Source organism: Dama dama, chromosome 28, assembly GCF_033118175.1.
Source record: "Dama dama isolate Ldn47 chromosome 28, ASM3311817v1, whole genome shotgun sequence".
Taxonomy (NCBI): domain Eukaryota; kingdom Metazoa; phylum Chordata; class Mammalia; order Artiodactyla; family Cervidae; genus Dama; species Dama dama.
The window spans coordinates 23,750,319-23,771,723 of record NC_083708.1 but is presented as its reverse complement, the minus strand read 5'-3'; the positions used below and the strand labels follow the sequence as shown (position 1 = coordinate 23,771,723).

General features: G+C 38.2%; 1 protein-coding gene across 7 annotated transcripts in view; it reads right to left on the bottom strand.

The window, feature by feature from the left end:
• Positions 1 to 21,405, bottom strand: part of ECHDC1 (ethylmalonyl-CoA decarboxylase 1) — a 59,412-nt gene that overhangs the window by 11,235 nt on the left and 26,772 nt on the right. For 3 of the 7 annotated variants that reach the window (XM_061131553.1, XM_061131551.1, XM_061131550.1), the window contains 2 exons: positions 7,990 to 8,042; positions 3,188 to 3,268 (listed from right to left, as the gene is read on the bottom strand). In XM_061131553.1, coding sequence (XP_060987536.1) covers positions 3,188 to 3,268; positions 7,990 to 8,042 — 134 coding nt within the window. Of the gene's footprint in view, positions 1 to 5; positions 1,894 to 3,187; positions 3,269 to 7,989; positions 8,043 to 21,405 lie in introns of those variants that run through there. The other 4 variants (XM_061131556.1, XM_061131555.1, XM_061131557.1 and 1 more) reach the window with 3 other exon arrangements.

The following is a 21,405-nucleotide window of genomic DNA, read 5'->3' as shown; positions in this document are numbered from 1 at the left end:
AAAGGGTTTTGGGGCAGGGAGGGGGGTAATGCTGGAATGCTATATAAGCTCATTTATTAGGAATATTCATATTAAAAGTATTTCTCAAAAAAAAAGTATTTCTCATCTCCTGAAATAGTTTACAGTTTGTTATAGAAAATAATCGACAGAGCAATGATAAAGTTAGGTGGAAGATCAGCTAGAGTAATTTATACTGATTTATCACTACCTTATAACTAGTGGTTAGGAATGTACTTCAGTTATACAAGACTCTCTACTTAAAAAAAAAAAAAAAAAAAAAAAAGACTCTCTACTACCCTTTACCTTTAAGAACTCTTGAGTGTGTACATTTAAAAGAGCTGAATAGTCTAAGAGAGTGTTTTCACACTTCTATTGTGAAAGATCAGTTTCTATGTTTTTTAAACTTCTTCTAAGTGGTGAACCAACAATTTTATAAAATGTAATAAAACTGTATTACTAAAAGTACTAAACAAAAAATCAAGATGCACAACTTTCTTGAATGGCAGCACCAAGCTAGCATAAATGTGTGATAAACATATGTTTAATGAATGACTCTACTGAATGCAGCTTAATACGAGGATCTATACAAGCCAAGTAATTGATCCACAAATGAATATGTCTTCATGGAAAAGTGACTGTATCTGTTTATGATACTGAATATATCTGATGAGGGTAGTACCCTCAGATTTCTCATAATCAAAAAAAACTCAGCATTTTATGAGGTTCTAGGACATAAGACACTTCATTTATAGAAAAACATAGCAAACATAGTATTAAAGGACTAAGTAATCTTTAATTATTTCTTCTGTGATTTTGCCTTTTGTCCTGAACCCTAACTCCAGCGAAACACAGATCAGGAATGAGTATAAAAGATGAAACAAAAGTCTAACAAATGCTTAAAGATGAGCACATGACTCTGTGTTAGAGAGTACATCTATAAAGATTTAATTTTCACTTACTTTTATGTAGAGGATTTTTAAGTGTAATAATGTATACTTACATATAGCTTAGGATTCTTTAGATATATTACATTATATCTAAATATATACTTTATATTTATATATTATATAATTTTATATTTAAATGATATATTTCATAAGTACCTTTATTTCAGGGTAAAGCGAGAAAAGCATTTAATCCTTTCACACACATTTTCAATTTAGTCTCATATTGTCCATAAAGCCAATATAACTCCTTCCTCCTCACAGAATGAAATGTAGCTTCCTGATAGAATCTGGAATTGGGTCCATATAGTAAAAGCTATGGTTTTTCCAGTAGAAATGTATGAATGTGAGAGTTGGACCATAAAGAAAGCTGAGCACTGAAGAATTAATGCTTTTGAACTGTGGTGTTGGAGAAGACACGTGAGAGTCCCTTAGACTGCAAGGAGATCAAAACAGTCAATCCTAAAGGAAATCAGTCCTGAATATTCATTGGAAGGACTGATGCTGAAGCTGAAACTCCAATACTCTGGCCACCTGATGCAAAGAACTGACTCCTTGGAAAAGACCCTGATGCTGGGAAAGACTGAAGGTGGGAGGAGAAGGGGACAACAGAGGATGAGATGGTTGGATGGCATCACTGACTCAATGGACATGAGTTTGAGTAAGCTCCAGGAGCTGGTGATGGACAGGGAGGCCTGGCGTGCTGCGCGCAGTCCATGGGGTCGCAAAGAGTCGAACAAAACTGAGTGACTGAAGTGAACTGAATGCAATCTGCACTGGCGACAGCAGAGGGCGGTGTCATGGGAAATGACCAGTTTTTGTTGCTACAAGAATCCTCCCCAGTTAGGAAGTTTTCAAACTGGCTTCTCCAGGTGGCGGTGGCTCAAAGGTAAAGAATCTGCGTGTAATGTAGGAGCCGCAGGTTCAATCCCTGGGTCGGGAAGATCCCCTGGAATAGAGCATAGCAATCCACTCCAGTATGCTTGCCTGGAGAATCCCATGGACAGAGGAGCCTGGCAGGCTACAGTCCATATGGTCACAGAGAGTCAGACACAACTAAAGCAACTTTAGCACAGTTTTCAAAGAGACTGGGATCTTTGTCATTTGTCTTATACACCCAAACTATTTTAAAATCTCAATTTATTTGACTATAAAGTGACATGTTTCAACTTATAAACTGAAACCTGAATCATAAATTGAAAAAAGTTACCTCTTTTGCATAAATTAGCTAACTGAATCTTTCCTCATAGTATTTCTATTAGTATGCTATTTATATAGTTCAAAAGGAAAATAAATAGAATATATTGGTTATAGAATAGTTAACTTATAAAACTATAAAGGAAAATGAGAAAGTAATTATAAAATTTAGGGTAATACTTTCTTACAGATGGAAATGAAGGGGTTATGCCTTAGGGAGTTCAGGAATGCTGATAATGTTTCAATTCTTGACCTATAAGATGGTTACATAGCTTCCTATTTTGTAGCAAGTCATTAAACTGACATTTATGTTTTATACACACAAAACCAAAATATAGAAAGCCTTACAAAACTGTATCATTCCTATAAAGTACAGCTTCGTGTGTTAGTCACTCAGTCGTATCAGACTCTGCAACCCCACAAACTGTAGCCCACCAGGCTTCTCCATCCATGGAATTCTCCAGGCAAGAAAACGAGTGGATTGCCATTCCCTTCTCCTAAAGTATAGCTATCCAATACTAAAAAGAATCCTAGGATTAAAAAGTTAATTGGTACCAAATAATTTTCTCTAAATGAATTCTCTAATCAGCCCAAACTCCCCACAAAGTTTCTACAAATCACAGTACAGACAGGGTCTGAGAAAACCTCTTGTTATTAGTAAGAGGAACACTTAGGCAGACCCTTTCCCCATTCTCTTTATTTCTTTGGTTTTATTTTTTAGTTCTTTTCTTGTATAATTCCTATGACTCTTAAAGTTTCATGTATTTCCTCGGCTTCATTCCCCAGGGACTTTGTTAATATGGATTTGTTTCTTTCAAAACCATTTTGTTTTGTTAACTTTCTGAAATGCACAGCAGTGAAGTAATTATGGAGTTACATTAGACTGATTAAGATTATCTACTTTAATGATATGATTGGCAGAAAGAAAATATTTGCTCATCGATCATCCTATTTAAAAATATATAAAATACCTATAATTCGGGCAAAGAAATAAATTTCACACGTTAATTATATTTGTGCAAGGAGCAATACAATGTTTACCCTACCTGAAATCACACGCAGTAGTAACTTCTGCTCCTCCACCCAATGCCCGACCTTGAACCAGTGCAACACTTATTAAAGGAAGTCTATGTATTGAAGGAAGAAGGAAAAAATGGATGTTAATATTTTAAATTTTGATATTAATCTACAAGTATTTAAAAAACTTGAGATATAGTAGAAACAAAATTATTGACCTATGTTTATAAAAACAAGCACACCTCAAAGTACAATAGAACCATTAGCCTGTAACCATGAGAAGCAAAACAGTATAATAATGAAGATATAATAATTCATACTAAATGATATGCAAACTTGTCAAAGTGAAGGTGTTAGTAGCTAAGTTGTGTCTGACTCTGTGCCACCCCATGAACTGTAGCCTGCCAACTTCCTCTATCCATGGAATTCTCCAGGCAAGAATGCTGGAATGGGTAGCCATTCCCTTCTTCAGGGGATCTTCCTGACCCAGGGATCAAACCTGGGTCTCCTGCACTGCCATCTTTACCGTTCTGAGCCACCAGGGAAGCCCCAAACTGATCAACATACCTCTCCAAATCATTATTTATTTTAAACTACAGGCATATTAACTTTCTTCCAAATAAACAGTTGTTTCTGTGTAATGCAAGCACATCTCATTTTATTGCACTTCACTTTACTGGGCTTCCCTGGTGGCTCAGCTGGTAAAGAATCCACCTTCAATGTGGGAAACTTGGGTTCGATCCCTGGGTTGGGAAGATCCCCTGGAGAAGGAAAAGGCTACCCTCTCCAGCATTCTGGCCTGGTGAAATCCATGGACTGTATATAGTCCATGGGGTTGCAAAGAGTCGGACACGACTGAGCAACTTTCACTTTCACTTATTGTGCTAGATTAGGCTTTGGCTAACAGTTAGCCAAGTTGTGAATGCAAAGTAAAAGTTCTTGAAGGAAATTAACAGTGCTCCTCCAGTGAACACAGGAAAGATAAGAAAGCAAAACAACTTTATTGCTAATAGGAAGAAAGTCTTATTGGTTCAGGTATTAGATCAAACTACCCACATTTCCTTAAGCCAAAGCCTAATCCAGAGCAAGGTCCTAACTCTCTTCAGTTCTATGAAGGCTGAGAGAGATGTGGAAGACACAGAAGAAAAGTCTGAAGCTAGCAGAGGCTGAAGCCGTCTCCATAACATAAATGTGCTAGGTAAGGCAGCACGTGCTGATGCAGATCAAACGCCAGCTGCAGCAAGTCATCCTGAAGATCTAACTAAGATAATTCATGAAGGTGAGGACACAGACAAAACAACCTTATATTAGAAGAAGATGCCGTCTAGGACTGAAATTCACGGCTACAGAGAGACGTCAATGCCTGGCTTCAAAGCTTCAAAGGACAGGCTGACTCTCTGTTTAGGGGCAGCTCGTTACTAGTTGAAACTAAATGCTCATTTACCACTCTGAAAATCTGAGGGCTCTTAAGAATTATGCTCAATCTACTCAGTGTTATGTAAATGGAACAACAAAGGCTGGGTGAGCACATCAGTTTACAACGTGGTTTACTGAATATTTTAAGTCCACTGCTGATTTACTGCTCAGAAAAAACAGATTTCTTGCAAACTATTACTGCCCATTGACAATGAAATGCACTGGTCACCCAAGAGCTCAGTGTACAGTGAAATAAAAGCTGTTTTCCATGCCTGCTAATACAATATCCATTCTGCAGCCTGTGGATCAAGTTAGTAATTTTAACTTTCAAGTCTCATTATTTAAAAAATACAATTCATTAGTCTTTTAGCTTCCACAGAGAGTGATTCTTCTGATGGATCTGGAGAACGTAAATTGAAAACCTTCTGGAAAGGATTCACTATTCAAGATGCTGTTGGGGCTTCCCCAATGGCTCAGCAGGTAAAGAATCTGTCTGTGATGCAGGAGACCCAGGAGACTGCAGTTCGATCCCTGGGTCGGGAAGATTCCCTGGAGGAAGAAATGGCAACCAATGCCAGTATTCTTGCCTGGAAAATTTCATGGGCAGAGGAGTCTGGTGACATTATTAAAAACATCTGTGATTTGTGGGAAGAACTCAAAACATCATCATTAACAGGAGTTTGGAAGAAGCTGATTCCAAACCTCTTGGATGACTTTGAGGCGTTCAAGACATCATTAGAGGAAATAACTGCAGATGTGATGGAAACAGCAAGAGAACAAGAAGTGGAGCCTGAAAATGTGACTGATTTTGCTGCAATCTCATGATAAACTTAAACAGATGAGGAGTTGCTTCTCATGGATGAGCAAAGAGTGTTTTCTTGAGATGGAATCTACTCCTGGTGAAGATGTTGTGACTGTTGAAATGACAACAAAAGATTTTAAATATTAAGTAAACGTATTTGATAAAGCTGCCACAGGGTTTGAGAGGATTGACTACAATTTTGAAAGAAGTTCCTCTGAGTAAAATGCTGTCAAACAGCACTGGATGTTACAGAGAAATAAAAGGAAGAGTCAAGTGAAGTTGAAAACGTCACTGTTGTCTTATTTCAAGAAATTTCCACAGCTACCCCAACCTTTAGCAACTACCACCTTGATCAGTTAGCAGCCATTAATACTGACCCTACACCATCAAAGAGATTAAGATTCACTGAAGGCTCAGATGACGATTGGCATTTTTTAGCAATAAAGTGTTTCTAAATTAATATGTACATTTTTTAAGACATAATGCTATCACATACTTAATAGACTACAGTAGAGTATAAATATAACTTTCATGTGCACTGGAAAACCAAAAAATTCTGTGACTTGCTTTATTTTGACACCACTTTGTTGTGGCGGTGTGGAACCCAACCTGCAATGTCTCCGAGGTAAGCCTGTATACAGGCTCCCCGGGGGGCTCACACGTAAAGAGTCTGCCTGCGATGCAGAAGACCCAGGTTTGATCCCTGCGCAGGGACAATTCCCTGGAGAAGGCAATGGCAACCCGCTCCAATATTCTTGCCTGGAGAATTCCATGGACAGAGAAGCCTGGCAGGCTACAGTTCATGGGGTCCAAAGAGTTGGACATGACTGAGTGACTGACTAACAAGCTTGTAGAGAGCTCCTGGAACTTCTAAGCACCTGACAATTGGGAATTACTCAGTCTTAGTCCATTTTTGTTGATATCAAATTACAGATGGGAAAATTAAGGTTGTATCAAAAAGGAAGAAATGTGGTATCGAAGGTTCCTATCAAAAATCTTTTCATTCCTCATTCAAATGATCCAGAGACTGATTCTACATAAAAGAATGGTACTGAAGTAAAAAGTCTTTACCTTTCATGTTTGCAAAGACCCATTTTGCAGAACTGTGTATTAAAAGGTGAATTTAAAATGTTTTGAAAATATATAACTTTTTGTGGGTCTAACCAAAATGAAAAGATGCAGGTCTAAAGAAACTGCACATTTCTTAACACACACTGCTTCCAAATAAAAAGAATTATCTAAAGAAAAAAACTTCTAAGATTTACTTAAGAAAAGGTCAAATGTGGTAAGAAGTAGGTGAACAGGAAGTAAGACAATGAAGACAGTATTCACTCTCCCTAGACTCTCACATATAAAGAGCAACAAAAATACATTGATGTCCAATTAATAAGTGTGTAAACAAGTATGTATTTCCCTAGTTTCCCTGAATTTTAACTTTTTTTACATTCAGAATATGGAAGTAGAAAGCTAATCACCCCAATCATGTAAGTTTGTAACCCCAAATGCATAATGGCAGGACCCAAATTTTTTCCCTTTTCTTCCTCTTCTAGGTGCAAAGTGAATCCATCTTTCTCAGAAGTATGTAAAAGCTTTCTCCAACTGATAACTCTATTTCTCTCTCCTTGTGGATACAGATCACTTCACTATACATTCTACTAATTTTGAATATTAGGTTATCTTTATGTGTCTTTTCTGCTCTAGTATCAGTATTTAACTTTGACATGTCTATACTTAAATATAGCCAAGCTTACAACAAAATACAAACTCTTCAGGGAAAAGAGCTAAGTCTTAAACTCTTTTTAACATCTCAAGGCTCTTATTTTTAAAATATTTGTATGTACTTCACTAACAACTAATTATATGACTGTCCTTGATGGCAAAAATAAATATGAACCAAAATATATGAATATTGAATTCATATATTCTAAATATGAATAGACTATCAGTGACTATTTTTTAACTAGTGCAAAGCATAGAATAATAGTTATTTTGGGTTTTTTAGAAATTGTGTTTTTAAATTATTGCCTTTTTTATTTTTTAAATTATGAAAATATAACACATTTATAGGAGACTTGGAAAATATAGAACAAAGTTACATACAGTTCCACTATATATTACAATTATTTTTTAATAGATAAAGGTTTTTAGTTGGAGTTTCAATATCAAACTCTCAAAAATTAATGAACTGAATATACAGAAAAGTAGAAGGATACAGTAGACCTGAAAGGCACCATGAACCAATTCAACATAATTAAGATTTATACAATTTTCACACAACAGGAGGATACAAATTCTATTCAAGTTCTCATAAACTATAAACTAGGAGACCCTGGAACATATCCAGGGACATAAAACAAGGTGCAAAAATTTCATGGTCTAAAGGTATCAAAATCAAAGTCTCTTCTCTTACCACTGTGAAATGATGCTAAAAATCAGTATCAAAAGATATTTGAAAACAACCCATATACTTTCAAGTACCATGTGACATTTACCAAGATAGATCTTTGACTTAGCCACTCAAAGCCTCAGTAAAGTTAGAAGACTGAAAAAACACAGAGGTGGTTACAGAGAAGAAAGCAAAGAAATCATGTTTTAAAAACAAAGAAACATTACCTCATAAATCGTGTTAAGGTGTTTTGCATGAACATGCATAAGGCCACTCCATCCTTTAAATAAGAATAAACACAAAGACACAATGTAAATGTTTCACATAAGAAATTTAAAAAAAAAAAACAACACTTTCAGGATTTAGAAAGTAATAGAGCCAAAAATAATGAAATTTTTAAAATGAGATTTTCATTTAAAAACTCTTTGAAGCTGTCTGAAATGCAAATGATACTGTATTTATTGTGTTGCTCTTCAAGGGTTCTTTGAACTCAGCTTTGTATGAGGTATTACCATGAACTTAGGTCTAAGAGTCAGGTCTCAGAAAAGTGTAGAGTTCTACCCAGGGTAATTTGGAAGGACAAGGCGTAAGACATACCCACCTATTATCCCAAACTCTGATCCCCTAAGAATATAAACATATAAAAAACAAATTTCTTAATAGTAGTATAAATTCATTGGCTCTTCTTTTTACCCTTATACTTTTTTTTTTTTCCATTTATTTTTATTAGTTGGAGGCTAATTACTTCACAACATTTCAGTGGGTTTTGTCATACATTGACATGAATCAGCCATGGAGTTACCTGTTGTATTCCCCATCCCGATCCGCCCTCCCACCTCCCTCTCCACCTGACTCCTCTGGGTCTTCCCAGTGCACCAGGCCCAAGCACTTGTCTCATGCATCCCACCTGGGCTGGTGATCTGTTTCACCATAGATAATATACATGCTGTTCTTTCAAAACATCCCACCCTCACATTCTCCCACAGAGTTCAAAAGTCTGTTCTGTATTTCTGTGTCTCTTTTTCTGTTTTGCATATAGGGTTATCGTTACCATCCTTCTAAATTCCATATATATGTGTTAGTATGCTATAATGTTCTTTATCTTTCTGGCTTACTTCACTCTGTATAAGGGGCTCCAGTTTCATCCATCTCATTAGAACTGATTCAAATGAATTCTTTTTAACAGCTGAGTAATATTCCATTGTGTATATGTACCACAGCTCCCTTATCCATTCGTCTGCTGATGGGCATCTAGGTTGCTTCCATGTCCTGGCTATTATAAACAGTGCTGCGATGAACATTGGGGTGCACGTGTCTCTTTCAGATCTGGTTTCCTCAGTGTGTATGCCCAGGAGAGGGATTGCTAAGTCATATGGCAGTTCTACTTCCAGGTTTTTAAGAAATCTCCACACTGTTCTCCATAGTGGCTGTACTAGTTTGCATTCCCACCAACAGTGTAAGAGGGTTCCCTTTTCTCCACACCCTCTCCAGCATTTATTGCTTGTAGACTTTTGGATAGCAGCCATCCTGACTGCTGTGTAATGGTACCTCATTGTGGTTTTGATTTGCATTTCTCTGATAATGAGTGATGTTGAGCATCTTTTCATGTGTTTGTTAGCCATCTGTATGTCTTCTTTGGAGAAATGTCTGTTTAGTTCTTTGGTCCATTTTTTTATTGGGTCATTTATTTCTCTGGAATTGAGCTGCAGGAGTTGCTTGTATATTTTTGAGATTAATCCTTTGTCTGTTGCTTCATTTGATATTATTTTCTCCCAATCTGAGGGCTGTCTTTTCACCTTGCTTATAGTTTCCTTTGTTGTGCAAAAGCTTTAAAGTTTCATTAGGTCCCATTTGTTTATTTTTGCTTTTATTTCCAATATTCTCAGAGGTGGGTCATAGAGGATCCTGCTGTGATTTATGTCGGAGAGTGTTTTGCCTATGTTCTCCTCTAGGAGTTTTATAGTTTCTGGTCTTACATTTAGATCTTTAAGCCATTTTGAGTTTATTTTTGTGTATGGTGTTAGAAAGTGTTCTAGTTTCATTCTTTTACAAGTGGTTGACCAGTTTTCCCAGCACCACTTGTTAAAGAGGTTGTCTTTTTTCCATTGTATCTCCTTGCCTCCTTTGTCGAAGATAAGGTGTTCATAGGTTCGTGGATTTATCTCTGGGCTTTCTATTCTGTTCCATTGATCTGTATTTCTGTCTTTGTGCCAGTACCATACTGTCTTGATGACTGTGGCTTTGTAGTATAGTCTGAAGTCAGGCAGGTTGATTCCTCCAGTTCCATTCTTCTTTCTCAAGATTACTTTGGCTACTCGAGGTTTTTTGTATTTCCATACAAATTGTGAAATTCTTTGGTTTAGTTCTGTGAAAAATACCTTTGGTAGCTTGATAGGGATTGCATTGAATCTATAGATTGCTTTGTGTAGAATAGCCATTTTGACAATATTGATTCTTCCAATCCATGAACACGGTATGTTTCTCCATCTGTTTGTGTCCTCTTTGATTTCTTTCATCAGTGTTTTATAGTTTTATATGTATACGTCTTTTGTTTCTTTCGGTAGATATACTCCTAAGTATTTTATTCTTTTTGTTGCAATGGTGAATGGTATTGTTTCCTTAGTTTCTTTGTTTTCTCATTGTTAGTGTATAGGAATGCAAGGGATTTCTGTGTGTTAATTTTATATCCTGCAACTTTACTATATTCATTGATTAGCTCTAGTAATTTTCTGGAAGAGTCTTTAGGGTTTTCTATGTAGAGGATCATGTCATCTGCAAACAGCGAGAGTTTCACTTCTTCTTTTCCTATCTGGATTCCTTTTACTTCTTTATCTGCTCTTATTGCTGTGGCCAAAACTTCCAAAACTATGTTGAATAGTTGTGGTGAGAGTGGGCACCCTTGTCTTGTTCCTGATTTCAGGGGAAATGCTTTCAATTTTTCACCATTGAGGGTAATGCTTGCTGTGGGTTTGTCATATATAGCTTTTATTATGTTGAGGTATGTTCCTTCTATTCCTGCTTTCTGGAGAGTTTTAATCATAAATCGATGTTGAATTTTGTCAAAGGCTTTCTCTGCATCTATTGAGATAATCATATGGTTTTTATCTTTCAATTTGTTAATGTGGTGTATTACATTGATTGATTTGCGGATATTAAAGAATACTTGCATTCCTGGGATAGAGCCCACTTGGTCACGGTGTATGATTTTTTTAATATGTTGTTGGATTCTGTTTGCTAGAATTTTGTTAAGGATTTTTGCATCTATGTTCATCAGTGATATTGGCCTGTAGTTTTCTTTTTTTGTGGCATCTTTGTCTGGTTTTGGAATTAGGGTGATGGTGGCCTCATAGAATGAGTTTGGAAGTGTACCTTCTTCTGCAATTTTCTGGAAGAGTTTGAGTAAGATAGGTGTTAGGTCTTCTCTAAATTTTTGGTAGAATTCAGCTGTGAAGCCATCTGGTCCTGGGCTTTTGTTTGCTGGAAGATTTCTGATTACAGTTTCGATTTCCTTGCTTGTGATGGCTCTGTTAAGATCTTCTATTTCTTCCTGGTTCAGTTTTGGAAAGTTATACTTTTCTAAGAATTTGTCCATTTCTTCCAAGTTGTCCATTTTATCATAGAGCTGCTGGTAGTAGTCCCTTATGATCCTTTGTATTTCAGTGTTGTCTGTTGTGATCTCTCCATTTTCATTTCTAATTTTAATTTGGTTCTTCTGTCTTTGTTTCCTAATGAGTCTTGCTAATGGTTTGTCAATTTTGTTTATTTTTTCAAAAAAAACAGCTTTTAGCTTTGATTTTTGCTATGGTCTCTTTAGTTTCTTTTCATTTATTTCTGCCCTAATTTTTAAGATTTCTTTCCTTCTGCTAACCCTGGGGTTGTTCATTTCTTCCTTCTCTAATTGCTTTAGGTGTAGAGTTAGGTTATTTATTTGGCTTTTTTCTTGTTTCTTGAGGTAAGCCTGTAATGCTATGAACCTTCCCCTTAGCACTGCTTTTACAGTGTCCCATAGGTTTTGGGTTGTTGTGTTTTCATTTTCATTCATTTCTATGCATATTTTGATTTTTTTTTGACTTCTATGATTTGTTGGTTATTCAGAAGCGTGTTATTTAGCCTCCATATGTTTGAATTTTTAATAATTTTTTTCCTGTAATTGAGATCTAATCTTATTGCACTGTGGTCAGAAAAGATGACTGGAATGATTTCAATTTTTTTGAATTTTCCAAGACCAGATTTATGGCCCAGGATGTGATCTATTCTGGAGAAGGTTCCGTGTGCACTTGAGAAAAAGGTGAAGTTGATTGTTTTGGGGTGAAATGTCCTACAGATATCAATTAGGTCTAGCTGGTCCATTGTGTCATTTAAGGTTTGTGTTTCCTTGTTAATTTTCTGTTTAGTTGATCTATCCATAGTTGTGAGTGGGGTATTAAAGTCTCCCACTATTATTGTGTTACTATTAATTTCCTCTTTCATACTCGTTAGTGTTTGCCGTACATATTGCGGTGCTCCTATGTTGGGTGCATATATAACTGTTATATCTTCTTCTTGGATTGATCCTTTGATCATTATGTAGTGTCCTTCTTTGTCTCTTTTCACAGCCTTTATTTGAAAGTCTATTTTATCTGATATGAGTATTGTGACTCCTGCTTTCTTTTGGTCTCTGTTTGCAGGAAATATTTTTTTTCCAGCCCTTCACTTTTAGTCTGTATGTGTCTCTTGTTTTGAGGTGGGTCTCTTGTAGACAGCATATATAGGGGTCTTGTTTTTGTATCCATTCAGCCAGTCTTTGTCTTTTGGTTGGGGCATTCAACCCATTTACATTTAAGGTAATTACTGATAGGTGTGGTCCCATTGCCATTTACTTTGTTGTTTTGGGTTCACGTTTATACAACCTTTCTGCATTTCCTGTCTAGAGAAGATCCTTTAGCATTTGTTGAAGAGCTGGTTTGGTGGTGCTGAATTCTCTCAGCTTTTGCTTGTCTGTAAAGCTTTTGAATTCTCCTTCATATCTGAATGAGATCTTTGCTGGGTACAGTAATCTAGGTTGTAGGTTATTCTCTTTCATTACTTTCAGTATGTCCTGCCATTCCCTTCTGGCCTGGAGGGTTTCTATTGATAGATCAGCTGTTATCCTTATGGGAATCCCTTTGTGTGTTATTTGTTGTTTCTCCCTTGCTGCTTTTAATATTTGTTCTTTGTGTTGGATCTTTGTTAATTTGATTAATATGTGTCTTGGGGTGTTTCGCCTTGGGGTGTTTCGCCTTGGGTTTATCCTGTTTGGGACTCTCTGGGTTTCTTGGACTTGGGTGGCTATTTCCTTTCCCATTTTAGGGAAGTTTTCAGCTATTATCTCCTCGAGTATTTTCTCATGGCCTTTCTTTTTGTCTTCTTCTTCTGGGACTCCTATGATTCGAATATTGGGGCGTTTCACATTGTCCCAGAGGTCCCTGAGGTTGTCCTCATTTCTTTTGATTCTTTTTTTCTTTTTTCCTCTCTGCTTCATTTATTTCCACCATTTTATCTTCTACCTCACTTATCCTATCTTCTGTCTCCGTTATTCTACTCTTGGTTCCCTCCAGAGTGTTTTTGATCATTTATTGCATTATTCATTTTTAATTGACTCTTTTATTTCTTCTAGGTCTTTATTAAACATTTCTTGCATCTTCTCAATCTTTGTCTCCAGGCTATTTATCTGTAACTCCATTTTGTTTTCAAGATTTTGGATCATTTTTATTATCATTATTCTAAATTCTTTTTCAGGTAGATTCCCTATCTCCTCCTCTTTTGTTTGACTTGGTGTGCATTTTTCATGTTCCTTTACCTGTTGGGTATTTCTCTGCCTTTTCATCTTGTTTAGATTGCTGTGTCTGGAGTGGGCTTTCTGTATTCTGGAGGTCTGTGGTTCCTTTTTATTGTGGAGGTTTTACCCAGTGGGTGGGGTTGGACAATTGGCTTGTCAAGGTTTCCTGGTTAGGGAAGCTTGCGTCAGTGTTCTGGTGCGTGGAACTAGATTTCTTCTCTCTGGAGTGCAATGGAGTGCCCAGTAATGAGTTTTGAGATGGGTCTATGTGTTAGGTGTGACCTTGGGCAGCCTGTATGTTGACGTTCAGGGCTATGTTCCTGCGTTGCTGGAGAATTTGCGTGATATGTCTTGCTCTAAAACTTATTGGCTCTTGGTGGTGGTTGGTTTCAGTGTAGGTATGGAGGCTTTTGGACGGTCTCTTATTACTTAAAGTTCCATGTAGTCACGAGTTTTCTGGTGTTCTCAGGTTTGGGGCTTAAGTCTCCTGCCTCTGGATTTCAGTTTTATTCTTCCAGTAGTCTCAAGACTTCTCCAACTATACAGCACTGATAATAAACTTTCTAGGTTAATGGCGAAAAGATTCTCCCCCGTGAGGGACACCCAGAGAGGTTCACAGTTACATGAAGAAGAGGAGAGGGAGGAGGGCGATAGAGATGAGCAGGAGGAGAAAAAGGGGGACTCAAGAGAGACAGATCTACGTAGAGACAGATCTACGCAGTTGTCTGTTCCCCGAGTGTTCTCCATAGCCCTGACACCCACAAAGATTCACAGAATTGGATTGGGAAGAGAAGGGGAAAGGAGGAAATAGAGGTGTTCTGAGGTAGAAAACGGAGAGTCAAGATTGGGGGAGAGTAATCAACACACTCCTGAATAAAAATGGGAACTGAATATTGGATTCTTAAATGCCCACAATTTATATCACATACTGAAAAACAAAGATTAAAAATCTAGAGTAGAGGTTAGACTCTTAAAAATACAATATTAAAAACAAAAACCAAAACACAAGAAAAAATTTTAGAAATATATATGAAGTTCGGTTTAAAAATAGGGCTTCTCTTTTTTTTTTTTTTGGTAAGGTTATAGTGTAATGAAAATGAAAATTAAGGAGTAGTAGAGGAGTAATAGAGGACTTTAAAATGAAATAAGAGAAAAAGAAAAATAGAAAATAGAAGAGAAAAAGGAAAAAAAAAACAAGAAAAAAAAATTTTTCCTAATTAAAAAAATCATAAAAAATCTATGAAAATGAAAGTTAAGGAGTAATGGGGGAGTAATAGGGAATTTTAAAGGAAAGTAAAAGAGAAAAAATTTAAAAAAAAAAAATTTTTTTTAACTTAAAAAAAAAAAAGTAAAAATATATCTAGGACTTTCTCTGGAGCTGTTGCAGTCAGTGTGGGTTCAGTTCAGTTTCAGATAGCTCCTGGTTCCAGCTTACACTTCTCGATATCTACAAGCCCCTTCCAGTGTAGTTGGTGTTATCTACAGGGATTTTAATCTGTTGCACCGGTCCCTTCTGAAGCGGTTCCCTTTGTTTATTTGGCTTCTGTTTGCTGATCTCTTCAGTGCCTAATTTCCGCCCTGACACAGGCAGGCGGAGGTGGTCTCTTATTCAGGTTGCTAGTTCCATCGCGCTGCGGACAGGGGCTGGCGCTGCTTTCCCCGTCTACGCTGCTCAGGCTCCCGGCTGTTCTATATGGAGCGTGCCCTGCGCTGTGCGCGGTTCCAGCCCTCGGGTGTTCCACAAAAGCACAGAACAAAAAGCTGCGCCTGCTTTTTGTGCCTTCCACGTTCGGGCAGCTCAGGCAGCCAGGAGCTTGACGGGTGCACTCTCCCTGGGTGCGGCGCGCCTTCTCCCCTCCACGGTCCCAGTCTCAGTTTCCGCCCGTGCCAGTCCGGTGCGTGCGCCTTCTGCCCTCCGCGTACCCAGTCCCAGTCCCCGCCCATGCCAGTCGGGTGCCTGCACCCTGTGTCTCGCCGTGACCCTCCCGGCGGATGTCGACCATCCAGAATCTCAGGAGGTCTCTGATTAGAAACTGGAGGCCTGTTTGCAGTGCGGTAGGGGATGCGGTCCTTGGGGCCGAGCCTGCCCCTTACCCCTCCCCTCTGCCTCCGGCGGGGCTGGGCCAGTCTGCAGCCTGAAAGCTCTTCTCTGGACTTGCTCAGACCCTCTGTTCTGTGAACAGCCGGCAGTGTGTTCAGGCCAATTAATTATCTCTCTCTCTCTTGCTATCTCACAGTTTAAGTTGGTAACTCACAAAAGCTCCCTCCAATTGTCCTCAGGGCACTCAGGCCCGGTCCTTACCCTAAGCAATGCCGTCTGCTCCTCTCCGTTCCACCCCCACTTGCTGGTGGCGGATGCAGGCATCTGGGGTACTTTTCTGCTGGGAGTTGCTTTTAGGCACGTAATTTGTGGGTTTTATTTATTGTTCCCCTCCCAGTCAGGTTGCCCTCCGAGATTCAAAAACTTCCCCCAGACCCGCCAGTGAGAGGGTTTCCTGGTGCTTAGAAACTTCCTCTATTAAGACTCCCTTCCCGGGACGGATCTCTATCCTTAGCTCTTTTGTCTCTCTTTTTTTCTTTTATATTTTGTCCTACCTCCTTTCGAAGACAATGGGTTGCTTTTCTGGGCGCCTGATGACCTCAGCTAGCGATCAGAAGTTGTTTTGTGAAGTTTGCTCTGCGTTCAATTATTCTTTTGATGAATTTGTAGGAGAGAAAGTGGTCTCCCCGTCCTATTCCTCCGCCATCTTGGCTCCTCCTCAAGTTCCCCTTATACTTTCTTAAACCAAGTATAATGTGGTCTTCAGTCTTCTCTCAAAAGACTTTCCTCAAAGGTTTCTAACAATCTCCTATTTGTTAAATTAAATGGCTTTTCCTTATTCTCATCTCCTTCTGTATCACCATAACATATATAGCATCTTCCTTTGATCAGTTTTTTCGATAGTCTCAGTTTCTAGCAACACTTCAACTCCTGATCCTCTTCCTATTTCTTTGATTACTATATTCTAAGTTTTCTTCTTTGTCTCTTTTTAATTCAGCTAAATACATGTTACCAAAATTCCAATCCATGATTCTCTTTCTCTCCCTTATCTACAATTTCTTCCTTGGAAGTCTCATCCATTCCCATTGCTTCAACTACTGTTTCCTTTAGAGTCCCAAAACCTACTAAGAAATTTCATATTCTGCCAATATTTCCAATTTGGCATGGCAAAACCAACTGGTTATGAAAAAGCTAACTTTTAACCCAAGTATTACCACATAATAAAAACATAAACTTGAGCAAGTCAAAACTGTGAGCTTCAGTTTTCTTACACAATAAGGAAGGAATGGAAAATTTTAAAAACCTGTTCTATTTGATTTAAAAAATGGTTGGAAAGATGGAAATGTACCTAGATGCTCTGTAATAGATCACAGTGAGTTCTGAATTAACAGGAATGGTTTTTCTAGTTCAAAAGGTTCAGAATTCCTGGTATTATCTTTAACTCTTCCATTTCACAGTTTTCCTGTGCTTGCTGAGTTACCAAGCATGTCCCCTCAAACCTTCTTTTGAAATATTTCCAATTTAAATCCCTTCTTCTATTTTCACAAGTTTGAACTTGTTACTCATGCTTAGATTATCACAACAGCCTTGTTTCCTAACTGGCCTCTCTGTATTTAATTTCTTTTTCCTCTGTAATATATCTTGCATCCTGCCTGAAAAACCTTCTTATAGGATGATAATTTCATATCACCAATAAAATAAGGTCAGAATTCCTTGGGAAGGATTGATCCCAAACTATTTTACCAACTTTATTGACTACTGTACCCTTCAGTCAAGCATCCTAACTTCTGCAACAACCTATTTGCCATTCCTTTAACACCTTACATTTACTGTTTTTCTATGTCTTGGCTCATGTCACTCCCACTATTTGGAACAGCTGGTCCTTTTCTCTACCTATTTCAAGGAATGCCTGAATCAAAGATTTTTCCAACAAGATTTTCTAAATCCCACAGTAACAGCTTTCTCCTTTGTGTTTCTGTAGTATTTTCATTTTTCTAACTTAACTAGAGAATTTATAGATTGTATACATTGTGTTTAGATTTATTATTAGTTACATCATCTATACAAGATAAAAACAGGGAACGTGATCAGTAGAATGTGGCCCTGGTTCCCAGTCTTCAAAAATCTTGTGAGAAAAAAGAAATGCATCATGCATCAAGGTATAGTACATTAAGCATTCTGAGAAATGCTAAACAAGCTGAGAATAGTGGCAAATAAGAAACAATGCAGGGCTTCCCTTGTGGCTCAGCTGGTAAAGGATCCGCCTGCAATGCGGGAGACCTGGGTTCGATCCCTGGGTTGGGAAGATCCCTGGAGAGGGGAACAGTTACCCACTCCACATGTCTGAAGAAACAATGCACTGGGTTGGAGTAGTTGAGGAGGCTTTACGGAGGAGAAGAGGAGATGGCATTTGCTAGATAATTTGCGGCTGACAAAACGCCTTCTTTATCCTCAGAAGCTAGCAGTGTAATCAACATTCTGCATATAGTATGTGCTTGTTGAAGTTAACTGACTCAGATGAATTTGAGGTGGAGAACTACATTGATTCATAAAACAAAAGCAATCAACGAGTAGTAAAAACCAGTATGATACAGCTGGGAAGAATTTGGGAGGGGCCAACAGGAGGGAGGAGATGCCAGCCCATAATACGTTCTGCCAACCTCCCGGAAATCCTTTTGCCAGACACCATCGAGACTGAGAGATGTAAGTGCTGCCAGGAATCAGACCAAATATGGATATAAGCAAGATGACTGGCCGGAGATAACCTGGAAAGCTAACTCCCAGTTACAATAAAACCTGAGACTGAGAAGCATGTGGCGGAGCAGTCCTCCCGGGTCCCTTCACCCTGCTGTTCTCTGCCCAGGCATCCCTTCCCAATAAAGCATTCTGCTTTGTCAGCATGCATGTCTCCTTGGACAATTCATTTCCAAGTGTTAGACAGGAGCTCACTCTTGGGCCCTGGAAACGGTCCCCCTTCCAGTAAGAGAACCATAAATGAGCCTTCCTTTTTTTCCCTAAGTGCCTATTGTATGAATTTACTAATTTCTTCAAAATACACAGAAGGGTTTTGAGAAATTTATAACAGCTTGTCTACAAAGCAATAAGGCTACAATGGAACTGTACAATAATCACAGCAAAAGCAAAGAAGTTAGACAAGAACTTTGAGGTTGCTGCAAAAATTCAGGCAACAGAGAAATAGAGGGCAACAGACTGGCCGAAACTTAACAAGGGAAGTCATTCAACAAAGAAGTCTACTATCTTCAAGGTAGATAGAGAATATACAGGTTTCTAAAAGGCCAAACTTTTCCTCAAGATATTAAACCCATTCACTGCAGAGTAAGAAGGTTTTTATTTCCTGCTCCCCCCCCCCCAATTTAAAGCTTCAACTGGATTTTTATTATTTCTGTCCTCTGAAAAAAGACTTCTCAGAGTCTGCAGAACATCTGCAGCATCAACTCACATCTTAGAAGTGGGTTAATACTGCACTAGATTTTTTTTCCTCTTTTATTCTTTTTTTCTATTCCATAACTTTTCAGGACTAATGCTTGTGTTATGCTAATTCATCTCTCTGCTTGGACCATCTTAACGAAGGATTAACTGTCTAATAGGAACAATTAGGGGCTTCCCTGGTGGGTTCGATCCCTGGCTTGGGAAGATCCCCTGGAGAAGGGAACAGCTACCCACTCCAGTATTCTGACCTAGATAATTCCATGGACAGTATAGTCCATAGGGGTGGCAAAGAGTCAGACATGAGTGAGTGACTTTCACTTTCTTTCACTAGGAACAATGAGAGCTTTTTTCTCTGCTCATTAAACAAAGGGTATCAAAATGAAATCAACCTCTCGAGACCAGGTCCTAAAGGTAAAAAAAAACTAACAACAGATAATCAAATACAATGTTGATGATCATTCATTCTGAGTACAGGAGGGTTTCAACATATTAGTCTGAAAAACAAAATACTGCCTATCCTATAGGTAAACAAAGGATGGAGCAGTCATCAGCAATCACAGTCAACCCTGATGGTGAGCGCCTAAGGGAGCTTAGAATGGAAACAAAGAATGCACCCCCATCGAGCAGTCATCGGACTGCAGCCACTCCCAACAGGGCAGCTTGAGGGAACTCAGGATGAGAAAACAGGACACTGGCCCCCAGAGCTGAGGTACATACCAAAGGAAATGATTTCAGTGAGCCCAGACTCTTGAATCTTCCCGGACACAGAAAAGTGCTGAATTCCTTAACTTCAGATGTCTGGCTTTCTTTAGTTAACAGTAATCTCCTGACTACTTGCCCTTTGTTGCAAACACACCCATATATCTTGGCTCCCCTTCAGAGCATCAGAGCAATTTCTCAGGGTTATGAGACACTGTCTCCCCTTAGGTTTGAAGTCCTAAGAATGTCCGCAGAATAAAACATTAACTCGCAACTTCTAGGTTGCCCATCTTCTTTCAGTCAACAAGTCTACTTTTGTTAGTATTTGCTAATTTTCATTAACAAAATATTTTTCAAAGCTTGGAAAAAACACAGTGGCAAAAACATCAATATAATTATCTTTTTCAAAAAAAGGCATTTAATAATCACTTTCAAGTACCTTATTAATAATCTGAAGGAAAAACAATCCAATTACTGAAATCATCATCTATTTTACTTATCCATCCTCAGAAGAGTGAATTCACCAAACAAGCAGATGCAGTGATACATCTCTGAGAACAAAGAGTAAGTATGCTAGATAAAAAAGAGCTTTGTTCAGAGAAAGGCTGTGTATAACTTTAAGTCATGTTAAGCATCTCAGAATTTCTTAGCTGTGAGGGACAGGCGTGTTCACATGTGCAGCTGCAATTCATAAACATGTATGAGCCTTAAAAATCCCAAGGCTATTTAAAATTTCAGTTTTACACATTTCTAGTTACTTTTCAGGCATATAGAAATAAGCTCTATATGAGAAATGGAAACAGTCATCAGGAATTTTATTTAAACTGTTTCTAGTTCTTGTTAATTTTAAAGTCATCATGTGACAAATACACCACGCACACGTGTACATTACACACGCGTGTGCTAAGTCATGTCTGACTCTTTTACGACCCCCGTGGACTGCAATCTGCCAGGCTCCTCTGTCCATGGAATTTTTCAGGCAAGAATACTTCAGTGGGTTGCCCTTTCCTCTTCCAGGGGATCTTCCCAACCCAAGGATCAAACCCATGTCTCCTGCATCTCCTGCATCGGCAGGTGGATTCTCTATCACCATGCCACCTGGGAAGCCCAATATTATCCATAAAGAGAATTTATTTAAATTGTCTATTTCTATGCTATATATTTCCTATAACCATGACTAATGATATTTCATAGAAGTACAATAAAGGATTCATCTACACAAGAAAATATTTTGAAATAAGGTATTTTAAAACCACTCTGGGCCTGAAAATAACACACTGTAAAGCAGAATCACGATTTCAAGGTTTTTTTTTTTTTTTATCCATATTGGCAGATGTGCGTGACTACAAGGGATGGACACCTGCAGTGCTATTTAAGCACTGGGGTCACATCACCTGAGTTGTCAGCCGTAGATCAAAATCCACACCCACTCTACTGCTAACATTCAAGACAGCAAGTTATCTGGAGAAGGTCCTCACTGGAAAGAATAAACTTTATTAAGTGATATCTTATTTGAAGTCTGATATTTTCCTATCTGATTTACATCAGGCCCACTATATATATGTGTGTGAACAATTAGCATGTTTCCACTTGTAGTTTTTACATATATAGCAGAAAAAAAAATGCTGGCCACATGATCTAAAGAGAAAGAAACAA